Source organism: Pseudophryne corroboree, chromosome 2 (genome assembly GCF_028390025.1).
Source record: "Pseudophryne corroboree isolate aPseCor3 chromosome 2, aPseCor3.hap2, whole genome shotgun sequence".
Taxonomy (NCBI): Eukaryota; Metazoa; Chordata; class Amphibia; order Anura; family Myobatrachidae; genus Pseudophryne; species Pseudophryne corroboree.
Genome location: NC_086445.1, coordinates 886,666,207 through 886,687,268, shown reverse-complemented (window position 1 = coordinate 886,687,268; position 21,062 = coordinate 886,666,207). Strand labels below are relative to the sequence as shown.

Genomic DNA, 21,062 nt, shown 5'->3' with positions numbered 1-21,062 from the left:
CCATTATTAAACATAATGCTATACGACACCCTTCTTATCACCCACGGAAGCCGTTGGTGTGTGGGAGCTACGCTGCGGTCTCCCGGCGGGGCGAAGACACCCGGTGACCGGGTATGTTCCCCCGCCCGGGATCTTTTTATAAATGCCGCCCAGGGCGCTCCCCCCCAGCGCCCTGCAGGCCGATGGAGAGCGGGAGCAGAGAGCGCAGCGCTACCGCTGCTGCTCCCTCCCGTTCACAGCGCACTGGCGGGGCGGGCGCCGAAGCATGTCCCCCCCGCCAGTGATTTCATCTGTTAAATGCTGCCCAGGGCGCTTCCCCCTTCCCAGCACCCTGCAGGCCCGGTGGAGTGCGGAAGCGCAGCGCTACCGCTGCTGCTCTCTCCCGTTCACGGCGCACTGGCGGGGCGGGCACCAAAGTATGTTCCCCCGCCAGTGAAGTACAGATTTTATGCTATATGCTGCCCAGGGCGCTCCCCCCCCCAGCGCCCTGCAGGTGATGGTAAGCGCGGGAGCAGGGAGCGCAGCGCTACCGCTGTCTCTCCCCCCTGCAGCACCCTGGCGGGGTGAACATACGCTGTGCCCAGGCACCATAATATGTCCCCCGCCAGCATTATAGACCGTCAGCAACATGCCCCCAGGGCGCTCCCCCCCAGCGCCCTGCACCCTGCCAGAGACGTTGGTGTGTGGGAGCCTGGAGCGCAGCCCTACCGCTGCTGTTACCTCCGTTACTGAAGTCTTCTGCCGTCACTGAAGTCTTCCTTTCTTCCCATACTCACCCGGCTTCTTTCTTCCGGCTTTTGTGAGGGGATTGACGGCGCGGCTCCGGGAACAAGAAGCTAGGCGCACCAAGTGATCGAACCCTCTGGAGCCTATGGTGTCCAGTAGCCGAAAAGCAGAGCCCTTAAACTAAGAAGAAGTAGGTCTGCTTCTCTCCCCTCACTCCCACGATGCAGGGAGCCTGTAGCCAGCAGGTCTGCCTGAAAATAAAAAACCTAACAAAGTCTTTCAGAGAAACTCAGGAGAGCTCCCCTAGTGTGTGACCCATCACTCCTGGGCACAAAACCTAACTGAGGTCTGGAGGGAGTAGCCAGTTCACACCCAGTTTAAGTCTTTATAGTGTGCCCAAGCTCCTGCGGATCCGTCTATACCCCATGGTCCTTTTGGAGTCCCCAGCATCCTCTAGGACGTATGAGAAATTTATTTTACACCCATATGTGTGAAGATGTGTTACAAAAGAAGAACTCCAAGATGAATTTGCTCTCTGTCTATCTAATGAATAATGTTTTACAAATTAGGCTGTTTTATTGCCAGAACAAGGGGGCAGATGTATTAACCTGGAGAAGGCATAAGGAAGTGATAAACCAGTGATATGTGCAAGGTGATAAAGGCAGCAGCCAATCAGATCCTAACTGTTAATTTACATATTGGAGCTGATTGGCTGCTGCCTTTATTACCTTGCACGTATCACTGGTTTATCACTTCCTTATGCCTTCCCCGGGTTAATACATTTGCCCCAAGGGTCCCTATGATGCGGGTGTTAACGACTACACAGACACTTATTTTGCAGACAGGCTTTTTCTTTCTGAAAAAGGATAAATTAATAGCTTCAATCTTGTTAGTAGATTGGTGTGTCAATGTGTCTCTTACATTTTATACAACAGTGGTTCCCTAACTGTTCTACAGTATAGGACCTGGTGGAAGTGCATGAATAAGTGGCAAATAAGATTGTATAAAAGTACAGAAGGCTGATAATGGCAATAAGCAAAGTATTCTAGCTTCTGAAAAAATGGCAAATTGATGAAAAAATAAGATTTTACTCACCGGTAAATCTATTTCTCGTAGTCCGTAGTGGATGCTGGGGACTCCGTAAGGACCATGGGGGATAGCGGCTCCGCAGGAGACTGGGCACAGCTAAGAAAGATTTAGGACTACCTGGTGTGCACTGGCTCCTCCCACTATGACCCTCCTCCAGACCTCAGTTAGGATACTGTGCCCGGAAGAGCTGACACAATAAGGAAGGATTTTGAATCCCGGGTAAGACTCATACCAGCCACACCAATCACACCGTATAACTCGTGATATGATACCCAGTTAACAGTATGAACATAACAGAGCCTCTCAACAGATGGCTCAACAATAACCCTTTTAGTTAATGATAACTATATACAAGTATTGCAGACAGTCCGCACTTGGGACGGGCGCCCAGCATCCACTACGGACTACGAGAAATAGATTTACCGGTGAGTAAAATCTTATTTTCTCTGACGTCCTAGTGGATGCTGGGGACTCCGTAAGGACCATGGGGATTATACCAAAGCTCCCAAACGGGCGGGAGAGTGCGGATGACTCTGCAGCACCGAATGAGAGAACTCAAGGTCCTCCTCAGCCAGGGTATCAAATTTGTAGAATTTTGCAAACGTGTTTGCCCCTGACCAAGTAGCAGCTCGGCAAAGTTGTAAAGCCGAGACCCCTCGGGCAGCCGCCCAAGAAGAGCCCACTTTCCTCGTGGAATGGGCTTTTACAGATTTAGGGTGCGGCAGTCCAGCCGCAGAATGTGCAAGTTGAATCGTGCTACAGATCCAGCGAGCAATCGTCTGCTTAGAAGCAGGAGCACCCAGCTTGTTGGGTGCATACAGGATAAATAGCGAGTCAGTCTTCCTGACTCCAGCTGTCCTGGAAACATATACTTTTCAGGGCCCTGACTATGTCCAGTAACTTGGAATCCTCCAAGTCCCAAGTAGCCGCAGGCACCACAATAGGTTGGTTCACATGAAAAACGGATACCACCTTAGGAAGGAATTGGGAACGAGTCCTCAATTTCACCTTTCCCATATAAAATAGATAAGGGCTTTTGTCAATTCTGATACACGCCTGGCCGACGCCAAGGCCCACAGAATGACCACTTTCCACGTGAGGTATTATAGCTCCACGGATTTAGGTGGCTCAACCCAATGCGACTTCAGGAAATCCAACACCACGTTGAGATCCCACGGTGCCACTGGAGGCACAAACGGGGGCTGACTATGCAGCCCTCCCTTAACAAAAGTATGAACTTCGGGCAGTGAAGCCAGTTCCATTTTGGAAGAAAATCGATAGAGCCAAAATCTGGACCTTAATGGAACCCCATTGTAGGCCCATAGTCACCTCTGACTGTAGGAAGTGCAGAAATCGACCTAGCTGAAATTTCTCCTTTGGGGCCTTCCTGGCCTCACAGCACGCAACATATTTCCACCATATGCGGTGATAATGGTTAGCGTTCACTTCTTTCCTAGCTTTAAATAGCGTAGGGATAACTTCCTCCGGAATTCCCTTTTACTTCAGGATCCGGCGTTCAACCGCCATGCCGTCCAACGCAGCCGCGGTACGTCTTGGAACAGACAGGCCCCCTGCTGCAGCAGGTCCTGTCTGAGCGGCAGAGGCCATGGGTCCTCTGAGATCATTTCTTGGAGTTCTGGTTACCAAGCTCTTCTTGGCCCACCCGGAACAATGAGTATAGTTCTTACTCCTCTCCTTCTTATTATTCTCATTACCCTGGGTAAGAGAGGCAGAGAAGGAAACACATACACCAACTGGTACACCCACTGTGTTACCAGAGCGTCCACAGCTATCGCCTGAGGGTCCTTGATCTGGCGCAATATCTTTGTAACTTTTAGTTGAGGCGGGACGCCATCATGTCCACCTGTGGCCTTTCCCAACGGTGTACAATCATTTGGAAGACTTCTGGATGAAGTCCCCACTCTCTCGGGTGGAGGTCGTGTCTTCTGAGAAAGTCTGCTTCTCAGTTGTCCACTCCGGGAATGAACACTGCTGACAGTGCTAACACATGATTTTCCGCCCATCGGAGAATCCTTGTGGCTTCTGCCATCGCCATCCTGCTTCTTGTGCCGCCCTGTCGTTTACATGAGCGACCGCCGTGATGTTGTCTGACTGGATCAGCACCGGCCGGTGTTGAAGCAGGGGTCTAGCCTGACTTAGGGCATTGTAAATGGCCCTTAGTTTCAGAATATTTATGTGTAGGGAAGTCTCCTGACTTTTCCATAGCCTTGGAAGTTTCTTCCCTGTGTGACTGCCCCCCAGCCTCGAAGGCTGGCATCCGTGGTCACCAGGACCCAGTCCTGTATGCCGAATCTGCGGCCCCCTAGAAGATGAGCACTCTGCAGCCACTACAACAGTGACCCCCTGGCCCCTGGAGACAGGGTTATCCGCCGATGCATCTGAAGATGCGACCCGGACCACATGTTCAACAGATCCCACTGGAAAATCCTTGTATGGGACCTGGCGAATGGAATTTATTCGTAAGAAGCTACCATCCTTCCCAAGGCTCGCGTGCATCGATGCACCGACACCTGTATACGTATAAGGAGGTCTCTGTCTAGAGACTACAACTCCTTGGACTTCTCCTCCGGGAGAAACCCTTTTTATCCTGTTCTGTGTCCAGAACCATACTCAGGAACAGTAGACGCGTCGTAGGAACCAGCTTCGACTTTGGATATTCAGAATCCAGCCGTGCTGTTGTAGCACTTCCCGAGATAGTGCTACTCCGCCGAACAACTGCTCCCTGGACCTCGCCTTTATAAGGAGATCGTCCAAGTACGGGATAATTATTTCGGCCATTACCTTGGTAAATACATCGGTGCCAGGGACAGACCAACGGCAACGTCTGGAATTGGTAATGACAATCCTGTACCACAATTTTGAGGTACTCCTGGTGTAGAGGGTAAATAGGGACATGCAGGTAAGCATCCTTGATGTCCAGTGATACCATGAAATTCTCCAGGCTTGCAATAATCGCCCTGAGCGATTCCATTTTGAACTTGAACCTTCGTATATAAGTGTTCAAGGCTTTCAATTTTAGAATGGGTCTCACCGAACCGTCTGGTTTCGGTACCACAACATTTTGGAATAGTAACCCCGGCCTTGTTGAAGGAGGGGTACCTTGATTTCACCTGCTGGAAGTGCAGCTTGTGAATTGCCGCCAGTACTACCTTTCTCCGAGGGCAGCAGGCAAGGCTGAGGTGAGGTAACGGCGAGGGGGAGTCGCCTCGAACTCCAGCCTGTATCCCTGTGATACTATTTGCAGAACCTAGGGATCCACCTGTGGGCAAACCCACTGGTCCCTGAAGTTCCCGAGACGCGCCCCTACCGCACCTGTCTCCACCTGTGGAGCCCCAACGTCAAGCGGTGGACTCAGAGGAAGCAGGGGAAGATTTTTGATCCTGGGAACTGGCTGCTGGTGCAGCTTTTTCCTTCTTCCCTTGTCTCTGTGCAGAAAGGAAGCGCCTTTGACCCGCTTGCTTTTCTGAAGCCGAAAGGACTGTACCTGAAAATACGGTGCTTTCTTAGGCTGTGAGGAAACCTGAGGTAACATTTTTTTCTTCCCAGCTGTTGCTGTGGATACGAGGTCCCAGAGACCATCCCCAAACAATTCCTCACCCTTATAAGGCAGAATCTCCATGTGCTTTTTATAGGCAGCATCACCTATCCACTGCCGGGTTTCTAATACCCTCCTGGCAGAATGAACATTGCATTTATTCTGGATGCCAGCCGGCAAATATCCCTCTGTGCATCCTTTATATATAAGACAACGTCTTTAATATGCTCTATGTTAGCAAACTATTATCCCTGTCTTAGAGTATTATCTGACAGGGTATCGGACCACGCTGCAGCAGCACTATTTATGCTGAGGCAATTGCAGGTCTCAGTATATAACCTGAGTGTGTATATACAGACTTCAGGATAGCCTCCTGTTTTTTATCAGCAGGCTCCTTCAAGGTGGCCGTATCCTAAGACGGCAGTGCCACCTTTTTTGACAAACGTGTGAGCGCCTTATCCACCCTAAGGGATATCTCCCAACGTGACCTATCCTCTGGCGGGAAAGGGTACGCCATCAGTAACTTTTTAGAAATTACCAGTTTCTTATTGGGGGAACCCACGCTACTTTACACACTTCATTCATTCATTCATCTGATGGGGGAACAAAACACTGGCTGCTTTTTCTCCCCAAAAATAAAACCCCTTTTATGTGGTACTTGGGTTCATATCAGAAATGCGTAGCACATTTTTCATTGCCGAGATCATGTAACGGATGTTCCTAGTGGATTGTGTATATGTCTCAACCTCGTCGACACTGGAGTCAGACTCCGTGTCGACATCTGTGTCTGCCATCTGAGGTAACGGGCGCTTTTTTGAGCCCCTGATGGCCTTTGAGACGCCTGGGCAGGCGCGGGCTGAGAAGCCGGCAGTCCCACAGCTGTTTTACGTCATCCAGCCTTGTAAGGAGTTGACATTGTAGGTTAATACCTTCCACCTATCCATCCACTCTGGTGTCGGCCCCACAGGGGACGACATCCCATTTATCGGCCTCTGCTCCACCTCCACGTAACCTTCCTCATCCCACATGTCGACACAGCCGTACCGACACACAGCACACACACAGGGAATGCTCTGACTGAGGACAGGACCCCACAAAGTCCTTTGGGGAGACAGAGAGAGAGTATGCCAGCACACACCAGAGCGCTATATAATGCAGGGATTAACACGATAACTGAGTGATTTTTCCCCCAATAGCTGCTTGTATAAACAATATTACGCCTAAATTTAGTGCCCCCCCTCTCTTTTTAACCCTTTGAGCCTGAAAACTACAGGGGAGAGCCTGGGGAGCTGTCTTACAGCTGCACTGTGAAGAGAAAATGGCGCCAGTGTGCTGAGGGAGATAGCTCCGCCCCTTTTTCGCGGACTTTTCTCCCGCTTTTTTATGGATTCTGGCAGGGGTATTTATCACATATATAGCCTCTGGGGCTATATATTGTGATATATTTGCCAGCCAAGGTGTTTTTATTGCTGCTCAGGGCGCCCCCCCCAGCGCCCTGCACCCTCAGTGACCGGAGTGTGAAGTGTGTATGAGGAGCAATGGCGCACAGCTGCAGTGCTGTGCGCTACCTTGGTGAAGACCGATGTCTTCTGCCGCCGATTTTCCGGACTCTTCTTGTTTCTGGCTCTGTAAGGGGGCCGGCGGCGCGGCTCTGGGACCGAACATCAATGGCCAGTTCCATGCGGTCGATCCCTCTGGAGCTAATGGTGTCCAGTAGCCTAAGAAGCCCAAGCTACCACCAGTTAGGTAGGTTCGCTTCTTCTCCCCTTAGTCCCTCGCTGCAGTGAGTCTGTTGCCAGCAGATCTTACTGTAAAATAAAAAACCTAAATATACTTTCTCTCTAGGAGCTCAGGAGAGCCCCTAGTGTGCATCCAGCTCAGCCGGGCACAGGATTCTTAAGGCCCGTACACACTGGTCGATGTATCGGCCGTTCTCTTGAACGGCCGATACATCGCGGGACCGTCGGCCAGTGTGTACGGGCGATACGTCTGTGAACTCCGTCGTTCACAGACGTATCGCGTCGGCCGCGCAGCACAGCCGACAGCCAATTTATCTAACGATATATTGGCGCGTCGCTGTGTGTGTACGGGGTGGTCGTCCGACCGCCCGTACACATGCTGCGGCGGCCGGCGGTGATTGACAGGTGAACTGGGCAGGCGCGAGCGCCCGCCCAGTTCATGACGTCAGTCCCCCGACGGATCGGGCAGTGTGTATGCACAGCACACTGCCCGATCCGTACATAGATATATCTGCAGATCAATTGATCTGCAGATATATCTAATAGTGTGTACCCACCTTAACTGAGGTCTGGAGGAGGGTCATAGTGGGAGGAGCCAGTGCACACCAGGTAGTCCTAAATCTTTCTTAGCTGTGCCCAGTCTCCTGCGGAGCCGCTATCCCCCATGGTCCTTACGGAGTCCCCAGCATCCACTAGGACGTCAGAGAAAGATTCTTACCTACTTTTAACCTACTCAGGGGCCGCAAACTAAAATCTGCATAACTCCCATTGAGACCTGAGTTAACGCTGATTTCTAATTGAATTGGAAATGTTTTCTTTGACCTGTGGTAATAGAACTCACTGCTAACTGAATTTGGGCATTTGAGTTGCAGGAATATAACAGCTGAGAAATCAGTGATTACTACAAATCCCTTGTAACCCAAACTACGACTATAAACAAGGCACAATTAAGGTAATTATGTAGTGGTTACAGTACTGTACCTTTACTCAGCCTTCATTACAGCTTAAGTTGCACAGAACTCATACTGTACATTAGCTTTATGGTGTGAAAATTAGCCATTATTATCCTTTATTTATATGGCACCACAAGGGTTCCGCAGCGCCCAATTACAGAGTACATAAACAAATAATCAAACAGGAAAACAGCAACTTACAGTTGATAACAATATAGGACAAGTACAGGGTAAATAAACATAGCTACATCAGCAGATGACACTGGAATAAGTATCAGGTGGCAGAAGACTTGTGGATTTGGTGCAGTTGAAGAGTATTAAAGAGGAAAAAAAAAAAAAGGATAAGCACATGAGGGAAGAGGGCCCTACTCGTGAGAGCTTACATTCTAAAGGGGAGGGGTAGACAGACATGGGTGACACAGATGGGGTACATAGAGAACGTGGAACAGAGGGTTAGGATGAGGTTTGGCTGGGTTTGGTGAAGAAGTGGGTCTTGAGAGCCCGTTTGAAGTTTTGTAATACAATACTACAAATGTTACATGGCAACTTGTTTATATTTAGATCAGAGTGTATAATCTCTCTGTACTAATCTGTGTGCTCTCCCATAAGGCAGAAATCATCCGATAAAGGCCGCCATCTCCCATCCTCTGCACATGTTACAGTCCCATCACTCACTACACTCCTCACACACTCACATCAGAAGAAAGCGGAAGAGACAAAGCAAAACCTTTTCTCCTTTGATTCTAACATTGTGCTGCCGAGATGAGGTTCTCCCTTCTTACACAGAAAACATAAAATCCTTACTGATTGTATCACGATGTATGTACTGTGTAAATGGGCATAGTTACCTAAGCTTTATGTCTACTTGTGTCTAGCAGAGTGGAAGAGTGTGATATGTGATAATGCTATAGATTATTATTATTATTATTATTATTAAACACATATATTCCAAATACTGATAAAGGCAGATTTTTAACTTACTTTAAATATTTAGCATACTCAGGATCCTTCCAATATAGCAGGTATTTCAGATAGTTCACAAACGGCTTCTCCTTGAAGTATCCCCTTTGTGCTAGGACTAGAGGTGGGGAAAGAAATGTATAAGACGCAGAACATTAGAGGACACCTTATGGTATCTGAGTAACACTAAGTACTTTCCACAGCAATAACCTCTAGAATGCTTTATTAATGCAAATTCTCTATTAAATACAATGTTGGGGTTCAATTTACATCTAATAGAAAATATACTGTAATCTTAAACTGGACAACAAATAAGGAGACAAACATTTTCTCCTCCTGACTTGGGAGTTGAGATTTCCTCTGACGCATGTATAAATGGTTACACTAATACCCCTTTCACACCGCACAAATAACCCGGTATCGACCCGGTATATTGCCAGGTCGACACGGGTCGCTGTGAGGTGTGAAAGGGTTACTCCAGAAATCCTGGGTCACCTGACCAGGTAATTCAACTCGGGTTATAAAAAGTCCTATTCCTTGGTCAGGAACAGTGTGAACGGGTTACCTGGGTCGATGCGACCCGGTACCCGTACACTGCATAGGGAGAGGCGGCGCGGAGATGATCTCATCTCCCGCCGCCACCTCTGCAACTGCCCCCCGATGCCATCTCCGTCCCCAGATGGCAACCCGAGCTGGGTCGGGATGGCGGTGTTTAGGGTCCAATGCTGGGTCTCACCCGGGAAGGACCCATTTCCAATTCCTGGGTGGGACCCGACATTGCGATCTGAAAGCGGTATAAGTTGGGTATCTGGGCTGTAGCAGTGTTTCTGTCAGACTGGTGCTGTAGGGCCAGTGGGTTACCATGGGGAATCCCCATTGTACTAATAAACTGTTTTTTTTTTCTTATTATTTTTTTTTTTTAGGAGTGCAAGACAACGTACTAATCAGCACATCCTACTTTAGTTGTATCTTTTCTACTATTGGTACTTTTTATGCTATTACCATTCTACAAAGTCAGTTTTTCATGGCTTAATCAATGGACTTACTGCCAAAGCAAGGCTAGTGTCCATGTAACAGAGATGCAACAATAAATACAAAACATGAGTCTAATAAAATGACATTTTTTATCTTCTATAAAAATCCACTTAATTAACATTTTTTTTCATCTAACGCACACAAATCAAGCAGCACCTTACAGAGAATATTTAGTAACTTACATCAGCCCAAGTCGAGCGTAATGTCTATATTGCCTACCAAATGGGCACACACACCAGGGCTTATTATCAGAAGTCGATTAACCTATCAGTATGTCATTGGATTGTGGAAAGAAACCAGTATACCCGCAGAAACATATGGATAACATACAAACTCTACCCACATAGGGACCTGATCATAATCAAACACCTGACCTCAGCACTGCAAGGCAATTCTAACAATTGTGAACCCATACTACTTACAAAGAGATAAAGGACTAGATCATAACTGGACAACTTAGCAAGCTCTAGAAGTGCCTTTAAATGACATATTAATCTGTGACTAGTAACTATTTTATATAGAGACACTTGTTCTGTCAAGGCTATTCAATTAGAGCCCGGAGGCTGCACTCCACGCAAATTTTGTTAGAGCCTGAGGGAGGCTCAAACAGAAATCTGTGATAAATGTCCCGATTGCAAGTGCCACAAACGTGTGAAGCCATAGCTCCAAGGTACTTATCCCGGATTCTATAGGTTAACCTGTTAGCAGGTAGTTTACAGAGAGCGAAAAGTAACTGTAATTGAATAGCCCCGGACTAACACCCTTTTCCCGGCTTGGTAAATTACTGTATCTAATTGAATATGACTTTTAGTGAACAAGGGGGCAGATGTATTAACCTGGAGAAGGCATAAGGAAGTGATAAACCAATGATAAGTGCACGGTGATAAATGCACCAGCCAGTCAGCTCCTAACTGTCAATTTGCATATTGGAGCTGATGCACTTATCACTGGTTTATCACTCCCTTATGCCTTCTCCAGGTTAATACATCTGCCCCATTATTTTCACACAATACTTACAGTTAAGGTAATTGGGATTTGCCAAACACTGAACAAATTCCAACTCCAGCTGGAATCTAATCCGTGCTTGTTCATCTGCAAAAAGAATTTAAAAAAAATTATGAAAAACAAGGAAACTGCTAATTTAACTGATGATAATTTGCTCTAATCAGGATCATTGATAAGAACACATCTTATTTTTATGTTACTAATCCTATTGCTTTAAGATGGTGCTTTTGTGCAAGACATTTAACTCAGTGGAGTTTACAACAGATATTCTGATAGCATTAAACAAATGGTCAAAAATAGAGAAATGCTTTTCCACAATTATTCTCATTTATAGCTCTTATACAATTAATGTAATTCCATTTATATCCTGAATATGTAGTATACGTTAAAGACTGGGGTCCAGATGGGGCCTGACATAAACATAGGGCTAAAGATTTTTCCTAACTCACACAATAGGCATTGTTCTAGTACAGGGCTGGCCAAACCAGTCCTCGAGATCTACCAACAGGTCACATTTTCCAGACCACCTAGCTGGTACACAGGTGTAGTCATTACTAATTAAGATGTGCTGCATTCATTCCTAACTGACCATTCTACAGATCTCCAGGAGGCCTGGAAAACATGAACTGTTGGTAGATCTCGAGGACCGGTTTGGCCAGCCCTGTTCTAGTAGCACACCTCACCTTTCTGCTCAAATGGTTAGGCTTCAAATAAGCGAGACAGTGTTCCTGCTAGACATGCCCTAAACCCGTATTGGCTCCAGCTTCCTACTGGGACACAACAGTACATACAACAAAGTCCTTATTATGGGATGCAAACAATTGACCGACGGTCAAAATCCCGACACGGTCAAAATCCCGACAGGTGAAAATGCCAACATGAGTTTCATTGAAACCGACTTGTTCATACTTTACCATCCCAGTGGACCTGGAGGGGGAATATAATAGTGTACCGATGCGAGGGGACGCGGTACACTTACATGGTGTCCATGTCGACATACACACACACAAAAACAGTGAAAACCCCATGTCGGCATTTTCACCTGTCGACATTTTACATGTCGGTATTCTGACCTTGTCGGTATTTTAAATGTCGGTATTTTGTCCATGTCGGGATTTCGGCGGTTGGAATTTTGATTGTAGGTATTTCATACAGAGCCCTATATTATAGTGTGCAGCTCTCCATTACTGCAGCACTCATGGGTGCCAATTTTAATGACTAGAATGCCAGTGGGTGCCTACTCTGCTGCTTTGAGAAGCTGCTGCTTAGACGTCTGTCAGGGGCTTGGTGTCAGTGCTAAAACCAGGAAAAAGCCATCCGTAGTACTCCGCAGGACCTGTAAACACTAGCACCCGTCTCTGGTTCATGGGCTAGGTGCAGTCTCTAACTGCCTCTATCTTCTCTGGTTCTGGCTTTGTAAGTCTTCCCCCAAAACTCTTAGACAGCATTTCCTAAGCTCCATTACAGTCCTGGTATTAAGGAAATCCATGCTTGAGTCCAGATGGATAAGTCATCTGTGCTCAAGAATAGATATCCATAAAACCTGGATTGTAATGGCGAAGTTTGGGAAACTCGGACATAAATACTGTACTGCAGACATTACCAACTTGTTTGATTGTATAGATAACTCTTCCCCACATGGTGGACCCTTACTAGAGATGCCTGTGTAGCCTAAGAAGGTGATCAGTGTGTTCTCCATTTCCAACAGCATGATTCTAAACTCAAACTAGCTGAATATGGGGGATGATTTCTCACCAGTCCGAGCCTCCAGAGTCAGTGCTTATTCAGGTCATAGGTGAAAAAGTACCAGACTCCTGACTCAAAAATAACATTAATATGGGACAAGACTTAAACATCAGACAAGTTTACTTTGTTTAAAAAGCTGCATCCTATGCATAAGCCTCAGGGGATGCGTTATGTGACCGGCGGTGTAAAGCCAGACAGTCGGCATGCCGACTGACAGGGACTATTCCCACTCGTGGATGTCTGCGAGCCACCGAGCCCTCAAGGAGTTTCATTGCGATCGCCCCCTCCCCAAAGCTACCTAAACACCGGCGTAGATATTGTGACTGGCGGTACCCCAACCGCCAGTCAGCCATACCCAACCCAGCCTCAGGTAGGTGGCCTGCTGATTGACTTGTGTTCACTAATTAGCTGGTTTGAAGGAAATCATTCTGATGTATGGCCAGCTTTAGGGGGTTATTCAGAGATGAACACAGATGGCTGCATACACAGCCAGATCTCCGTTCATCTCCGCACACACTGGGGGATGCTCAGCATGTGCTAGGCCGCCCCAACATGCGTCTGCAATTAGATTGTGGAGGCATCGGATCTAAGGTTCACCCCAGGCAGCATGGTCAGGTGGCCTTTTTTCTCTCGGAGGGGCTGCATGTGATATCACGCAGCCGCCCCGACAACACTCCGGACACGCCCCTGTGCGGTACATCCCCACCACCCCAACGAGCGCTGCAGGAGACAAGAACCAGAGAAGCAGTGTGATGGTGCAAGCTATCACACTTCCAGATCTCCATCTGGACGCGCTCTTATGGGAGCCTGTCTCATGGCTTGAGAAAAATCGTGAATCAACACAAAAATATTAATTTTCACATTGGGAAAAATATTTATCATACGCATTATGTGATAAAGGTTCAAGTTCAGAAATGGGACCCCTGGGTTAGTATAACTAATCTGCTTCAGAGCATCACTGCAGAACATTAAAACGTGTACACTCGCCACAGGTTACTATTCCCAATACATGTCAACGTGGATAGTACTGGTAGTAGCACAGGGGACATGGAAGCCTTGGCCTCAGTGCTGTGCTGGAGGCAGTGGTGACATTACGACAGTACATACTACAGGTAGCCTGACAACCTCCTGCATAGGCCAGCATAACGCAATGTGGGGCCGGTGTTACACAGCGTGGGTGACAGACCGGTGGGATGATGAGGAACCCGCTACAATGATGGCCTCACTCGGGAGAAACCCCCAACAAGAAGCGTCATCGCAACCAGCAACCCAGGCCACTATCCTGAGCGTGCAGGGCGGACATCACACACGGATGGCGGACGCTTAGGCCCGTACCGTGCTCCCCATGGGCGATGAGCCCCGGCTGCTCTCACACATACCTGTTTCTATAGAGCTGGCCGCCATAGTAGGTCTCACACAGCGACCGCTCACGCAACGCCAACTGAAACCGGAAGGTAAATGTGGGGAGTCGCAGTTGTCAGGGATGTGTCTATGTTCCCTTCGTGATCAGGACCAGGAAGTGACAGAACGAGAGGGCAGTAGATAACTTCCGCCCTTACAGTGCCTAAATGAACTAGACGCTATTAAGTTGTCAGGCTGTTGGCGGAAGTGACGTTTGGACTGTAGGTGCGGTCCAAGCCTCGGTTTGGATCTTGCTTAGCTGAGGTACTGGTTCCTGGCTTTAAGCTGCATTTTATAGCTCAGTTGGCCACTAGATGGCAGTGTACGCTGTGTGACGGGCTGGGTGGTGGGTGTTGAAGTTGAATTTGTCATAAGGTTTGTGGATAGAGCCTAGAGATGCCAGCCTGTCACCTCATCTGTACAATGCAATGCATGGGATGCATTTGTCTTCTTTTGTGTCACTTAATATCTTTCACCTAAAATATTTATTTTCCTGGAATCCCTGGCTGCAGTACGCAGTTTGAGACGCTGTGGGAATACATAGCCCAGCAGTGTCGATGTTCCTTGGCAGGTTGCTTGCGAAAGTAGTATGGCAGCATAGTCACAGCCAAGCCCTGAGGTGTTCTGAGTCCAGTTTTGGCCTGTTTATTCCCGCTTATACCTTCTGGCATATCTGAGGTAATAAAGCGAAATGCATGTGCCATGAAAGTTCTTGTTTTGTTTCTAAAATATTAGTTGCTAGGTGAAGATGTTTTCTCTTAAGTCCTAGAGGATGCTGGGGTCCATTTTAGTACAATGGGGTATAGACGGTTCCGCAGGAGCCTTCGGCACTTTAAGACTTTTCAACAGTGTGAACTGGCTCCTCCCTCTATGCCCCTCCTCCAGACCTCAGTTTAGAAAATGTTCCCAGGAGACTGGATGCACAGTAGTGGAGCTCTACAGAGCTTTGCTGGAAAAAGACTTTCTTAGGTTTTTTATTATACAGAGAAGCTGCTGGCAACAGCTTCCCTGCTTCGTGGGACTTAGGGGGGGGAAGTAGGAATCAACTTCTCAGTTAATGGTTCTGCTTCCGCTGACAGGACATCATTAGCTCCTGAAGGGTACTGAACACAGCCCAAGTCTGGCCAACGTTCACTCCCACAACACTGCCGCCACCCCCTAACAGAGCCAGAAATCAGAAGGCTGGTGAGCATATTACCGGAGTCCTGCAGAGAGGGGATCCTCCGGTCATCGTTGGCGGCATACAGGTACACGCGCAGTGCGCGCCATGTCTCTCAGCACAAGGGTACAAGGGGGGGGGGGCGGGCTCTGAGGGCATGTTTTAAAACCTTACTCTCACTGGCAAAAAGGGTACATACATGTACAGCCGCTGATGTGCCATCCCCAGCCAGTATATATATTACATTGCTGAGGCTGAAGGGCGAAGCTTCTCCTCAGACTTTCCAGAACACTCACTGGGTGCCATTTTCTCCTGCAGAAACTCCAGTGTGAAGCTCCTGAACGCTGTTTCTCCTCATGACAACGCTGATACAAGTACAGGGTGTTATAGAAGGGGCAGAGAGTGTTCATTATAATTAGGTCTGTGGGCCCATTATTGGTATATGCACTGTAAGTGGGTAATATTTCCACAATTCACAATAAGGCGCAGTGTGTGGACTGGCAAATCCCTCTGTCTCTCTGACAGACTTTAGTGTGGGTCTGTCCCCAATAGCTCCCCTGTGTGATAGGGGTGTGTGTGTGTGTACAAGTGTGTAACATGTCAGACATTGGGGAGGGTTCTTCCCAGGAATAACCCATTTTAGATGCACAAGAGGGTAATGTGGTGGCCCTTCCCTCTCAGAAGGAGCCGGAGTGGGTGAGAATGTTGCAAAAGAATATGTCAATAATTGCAAATAAATTCTCTGAGTTTGAACAACAGACTAAATATTGGAGGCAGTCTGTGGAGGATGCACTATTTACTGACCCCTCCATATCATCCACTTGGGTCCCATCCAGTTCCCAGAAAAGGTCTCTGGCCCAGATAATGCAAGGGGACACAGACACAGATTCCAACTCTGACGTCGACACTGGGGATTTGAGAGGGGTAGACCCCAAATTAGCCAAAAGCATACAATGTATGATAGTTGCTATAAAGGAAGTGTTGGAGTTTCCTGAAACAACACTGGTCCCAGAGGAAAAGGATTATTTTAAATTAAATAAAAAGCAGGTTGGGACTTTTTCTCCTTCAAAGGATTTGAATGCGTTCTTTGAAGAATCCTGGGCTAACCCTGAGAAAAAATTTACCCTTCCCAGAAGGATACGTGTAGCGTACCCTTTCCCTGAGGAAGACAGGCACAAATGGGAGACACCCCCAATGATAGACACCTCAGTTTCTCAGCTGTCTAAGAAAATAGTTTTGCCTGCCCCTGGTTCAGCCTCTTTAAAAGATCCAGCTGACCGTAAATTAGAAACAACCCTAAAATTCATATATACGGCTAACGGAACGGTGCTCAGGCCCACCATTGCTTGTGCGTGGGTAGGTAACGCTGTGGAAAAATGGTCTGACAACTTGCTTGTTAACATAAACACAGTTGACAGGGATGAAATAGTCCTAACTCTCGGCCATATCAAAGATGCTGCAGGTTACTTAGTTGAAGCTATGAAGGATATTGGGTTGCTGAGTTCAAGATCCTCCGCTATGGCGATTTCAGCCCGCAGGGCGCTATGGATCCGCCAATGGAATGCTGATGCGGAATCAAAAAAGAATATTGAGGCGCTTCCTTACAATGGAGAAGCCCTCTTTGGAGACAAGCTGGATGCCATGATTTCAACAACTACATCAGGCAAATCAGCATTTCTGCCTTCCGCAGCTGCTCCAACAAGTCAAGGATTTCATTCTCATACGATGCAATCCTTTCGGCCCAACAAGTCCAAAAAGGCAAAGGGTACCCCCTTCTTCACAGGAAGAGGTTGAGGAAGAGGTAAAAAATCTACAACACCATCAGGCTCGCAGGAGCAGAAGTCAACAGCTACTTCTGCTAAAACCTCAGCATGACGCTGGGGCTCCCCTGCGGGAGTATGATCGGGTGAGGGCACGTCTACTGTCTTTCAGCCAGGTCTGGATTCACTCAGATCTGGATCCTTGGGTATTGCAGATAGTATCCCAAGGGTACAAATTGGAATTTCAGGACTTTCCCCATGCCGATTTTTCAAATCAGCCTTACCAGCTTCTGTTCAGGACAGAGCAAAAGTGCTGAACGCAATACAGAAATTATGTCAAGACAACATAATTTCCTTAGTTCCTGTGTCACAACAGGAAAAAGGGTTTTATTCAAGCCTGTTTGTAGTGACGAAACCGGATGGCTCGGTCAGACCGGTTTTAAACCTAATGACTCTGAACCTTTATTTAAAAAGGTTCAAATTCAAGATGGAATCCCTGAGAGTGGTGATCTCCAGCTTGGAGGAAAAGGAATTTTCTGGTATCGATGGACATCAAAGATGCTTATTTACATGTTCCCATCTACCCGCCGCATCAGGCATACCTGAGGTTTGCGGTGAAGAACTGCCACTACCAGTTCCAAACATTGCCTTTCGGGCTCTCCACGGCTCCGAGAATATTCACCAAGATGATGGTTCTTCCTTGCAAGAAAGGAGTCAAAGTCATCCCATACGGATCCCACGATGAGGTTATCATTTCTGAAAATGATATTGGACACTGTCAAAGTCGAAAAATATTGTAATACATACATCATGTACTAACCACATACACATGCCCGCTGCGCGTGCACTTGTTCCGCCGTGCGTGCACATATCCGCAATTTGAGTATGATCGCTCCCGCGTTCCTGCGTGTGGTATGGGTATTTACGGCGGAGTTTGTGAGCGCATAGAGGGTTATCAGAACATTACATATTTAACCCAAATAGTGCACATTGTACACATAGCCACCCCGCACCACATCAGCAAGTATCAACAGTTTAAATGATTCCAGGGCTAAGGATTCGCCTTTGCATGATAGGAAGGGACAGACAAAGGTTATAAGGTGATGTCTAGTATCCAGCTGTAGGGTATTTTAAGGGTAACATTCCGGTGTTGGTTAGAGGAAGATCGCATGTTCCTGCGTATAGTTATGTGCAGAAGTAGAATATAGATATAAACTGTATTTACTGTATATTATGTATGCGGCGGGAATCCAGAGGAGACCACCCACAAGAGCAGTTGGGAAAGACATCGCCCACCTTTTCAAATCAACCTATGACCTCTCCTGTAATGTAAAGATGCATCTCTGTGTCCAATGAACAAAGGGATTACTGTAACCATTGTATTGTTTATGGAAGTTGTGTATAACAAGCCCATTGCTGCCTGGCCGGTCAGAAGACTCTGAACGCTGTCTACCTGATGAGCGGAGGACTGGTCCAGGTTGCGCAAGCGAATATTCTCACGTATGTACATTGACTGTAGCCATTATTCTGTTATAGATTTATCTTGTTAGCCTTGTAGTGTATAATTTGTATTGTTATCCCCTTTCAAATAATCCACTGTGGTGTTAGAACCCAGCGGTTAACTACAAATCGGTGTTGTGTCCTCATTTCCCTGCTAGGGTTTAAAGCGTATTTAATTGTATAAGGTTTAAGAGTGTATTGATAAGGTGTATGCACTGTGGGTACTTTATACCGTCAGTACTGCGTAAGGTTTAAGGTATAATATCATTGCATTGCATTACTAATAAGGTTTAAAGTCTATCAAAAGTGTGTGCATACGCTGTGCGTACTTTGTACCCAGCGCGGCGTGTGTAAGCTAAGTCCGTACAACGTACGGGACTCTGTACGCAAATAGCGTACAAAGTGCGTAGCGTGTATCTTAAGTATAGCGGCCGCAGCGGCTCCATGGTAAGAGTGTGTTTAAAGGTATAGCTTTATGGTGTAAGATAATATCGACATTGTCAATTGGGGGCATCGTCCGGTTTTTCCTCATACCCACAACCTAGCAGGTGAAAGCAGACTTTATCTATTAGCAAAGGGCGGACAGGTATCCTACGTAAGCCTTTTCCTGGCCGTAGAGTACACTGGTAAACCCTATCTCAATTGCTGATAAGATAAGCGTCTGCTCTGCATGGTTTGTAGGGATGCTGGTGGGATCCGTAAGGTAAATACGCAAAGCTATTTTAAAAGTCTGTGAATTTCTGTTTGGCGCCAAATGCGCACACAACACACGCATACACCTGTATTTTGTACTTTGTATACCTGCTCGCATTGTTGCCATAAGTATTGATTATTAGATTCATTTTGACCTGTGCTGAGAAATTTGTTGCTATTTAGTTAAAACATAGACTAGATATTAAGGTAGTAAAACGTAAAACACAAATACAGTCTGGCCTAGTTAAACAGGTTTATACAGAAAGATACTGTGTTGTGTTAAGTAAACGATTATAGGTAATATCGCTTACATTTATAGAAGTGTGGGATTTGTACTACTGCGGACATACGGTCTTTGTACACGTGTCTCGGATAAAGTACGGGACTGCGTACGCAGCGTGAAGACATACGCACGGTCGCGTGTTTACGCAACGTGCATAAAGGGTACGGTTGCTAAGTACAAATTACACAATAGCATTGTTTAGTTTAGGCGCGGGACGGTAGCCACGCGATAATAGCACAAATTGCTCAGTGTCCAAGATTTAGTTTAAATAAAACCTTTTTTACTGTATTACCTCTGGTACTAAGGCTGTTTATCTGAATGAAAGTTAATTTTCTGTACAGAAAAACCAAAGTGTATTTGAGTGAACGAACGTGAGTGTGCAAACATAATAAAGGTTTTGTGGACCCAGGGAATTCGGGATCCCGTAGGAGACCACACCAGGTGAGTGGAGACTTGGTGGCGTGAGAGTAGCTTGCTCACGTTAACATAGATTAAAGTACAAAGGAGCAAAGTAGCAGATATCGCAGACCAAAGGTCAGCGAAGGTTTAGAGTACCGCAGACCTAAGGTCAGCGAGGTTTTTGTTTAGAGACCGCAGCCCAGGGGGTTAGCGAGAAACCCATATAGGCCCGTTTTGATACGCTCTGGCTGAGGTTTTGCAGCCTGAAAAAAAAATCGATCCCATTGGTCATACGGCGGATAAGTAACAGTTACCTATACGCTGTGCGATTGGACCGCGCGTTCGTGAGTGCAATACTTAGCGCAAGGTGATACCCTTTTTACGAGCTTTGCGTAAAATCGCGGGATCATTAGCGCTGGGTGTAGCATACGCAAGCGTGATTTGTGTAAAAAATTTTTTGTTTTAAAGGAGTTTCGCTGGTCACTCAGGAAATCTCCAACAACCAAAATTTACTGGAAAGGGTAAGTCACTCCCATATACTTCCAGTGCATAGAGGTTACATAGGGGCCCTAGGTTGGGTACTAACTTCGCTGACGACAGTATTTGGTAGTATTGGCCAACGTGGGCGGTGAGTGGGTGAAAGCACTCGTTGAACTTTCACCGTTGCCTTATATTAAGTATTTTGTTTTTTGTGGGAATTAGCTGAGAAGGCAATACCTGCAAAATATGGGGGCCAGTTGCTCAAGTAAGGGACGGTCAACCAGGGTTCAGGTTGACATTCCGAGACTGAGGGGGTCAGCTCGGTTGATAATGTGTGAGAAGTATGGATCACACACAGAGGTTTTATGCAATGAATGGGAACATATGACTGTGGAAGATAGGGAACCATTCCCTAAGGTAGGCAGTTTTGAACCAGAGGTATTGCAGAATTTAAGGGTTAGGATATGTCTGATAAAATCCCGAAAACAAAGGGTCAGACACACAAACTGTTTAAATTTATGGCAGCAAGAGGGCGATATGCAGAGGGAACTAGCTCACGTAGCCGGTTCCAAACCTAG

The 21,062-nt window shown here is 47.0% G+C and overlaps 1 protein-coding gene across 1 annotated transcript in view; it reads right to left on the bottom strand.

Annotated features, from left to right (window-relative positions):
- MED31 (mediator complex subunit 31) overlaps positions 1-14,359 on the bottom strand; it is a 26,587-nt gene extending 12,228 nt beyond the window's left edge. Inside the window, exons 1-3 of the mRNA XM_063955996.1 lie at positions 14,189-14,359; positions 11,076-11,150; positions 9,045-9,141 (exon numbers count right to left, since the gene is read on the bottom strand). Of these exons, the coding sequence (XP_063812066.1) occupies positions 9,045-9,141; positions 11,076-11,150; positions 14,189-14,213 (197 nt within the window). The 5' untranslated portion in view covers positions 14,214-14,359. The remainder of the gene's footprint in view (positions 1-9,044; positions 9,142-11,075; positions 11,151-14,188) is intronic.
- Positions 14,360-21,062: the final 6,703 nt, after the last annotated feature.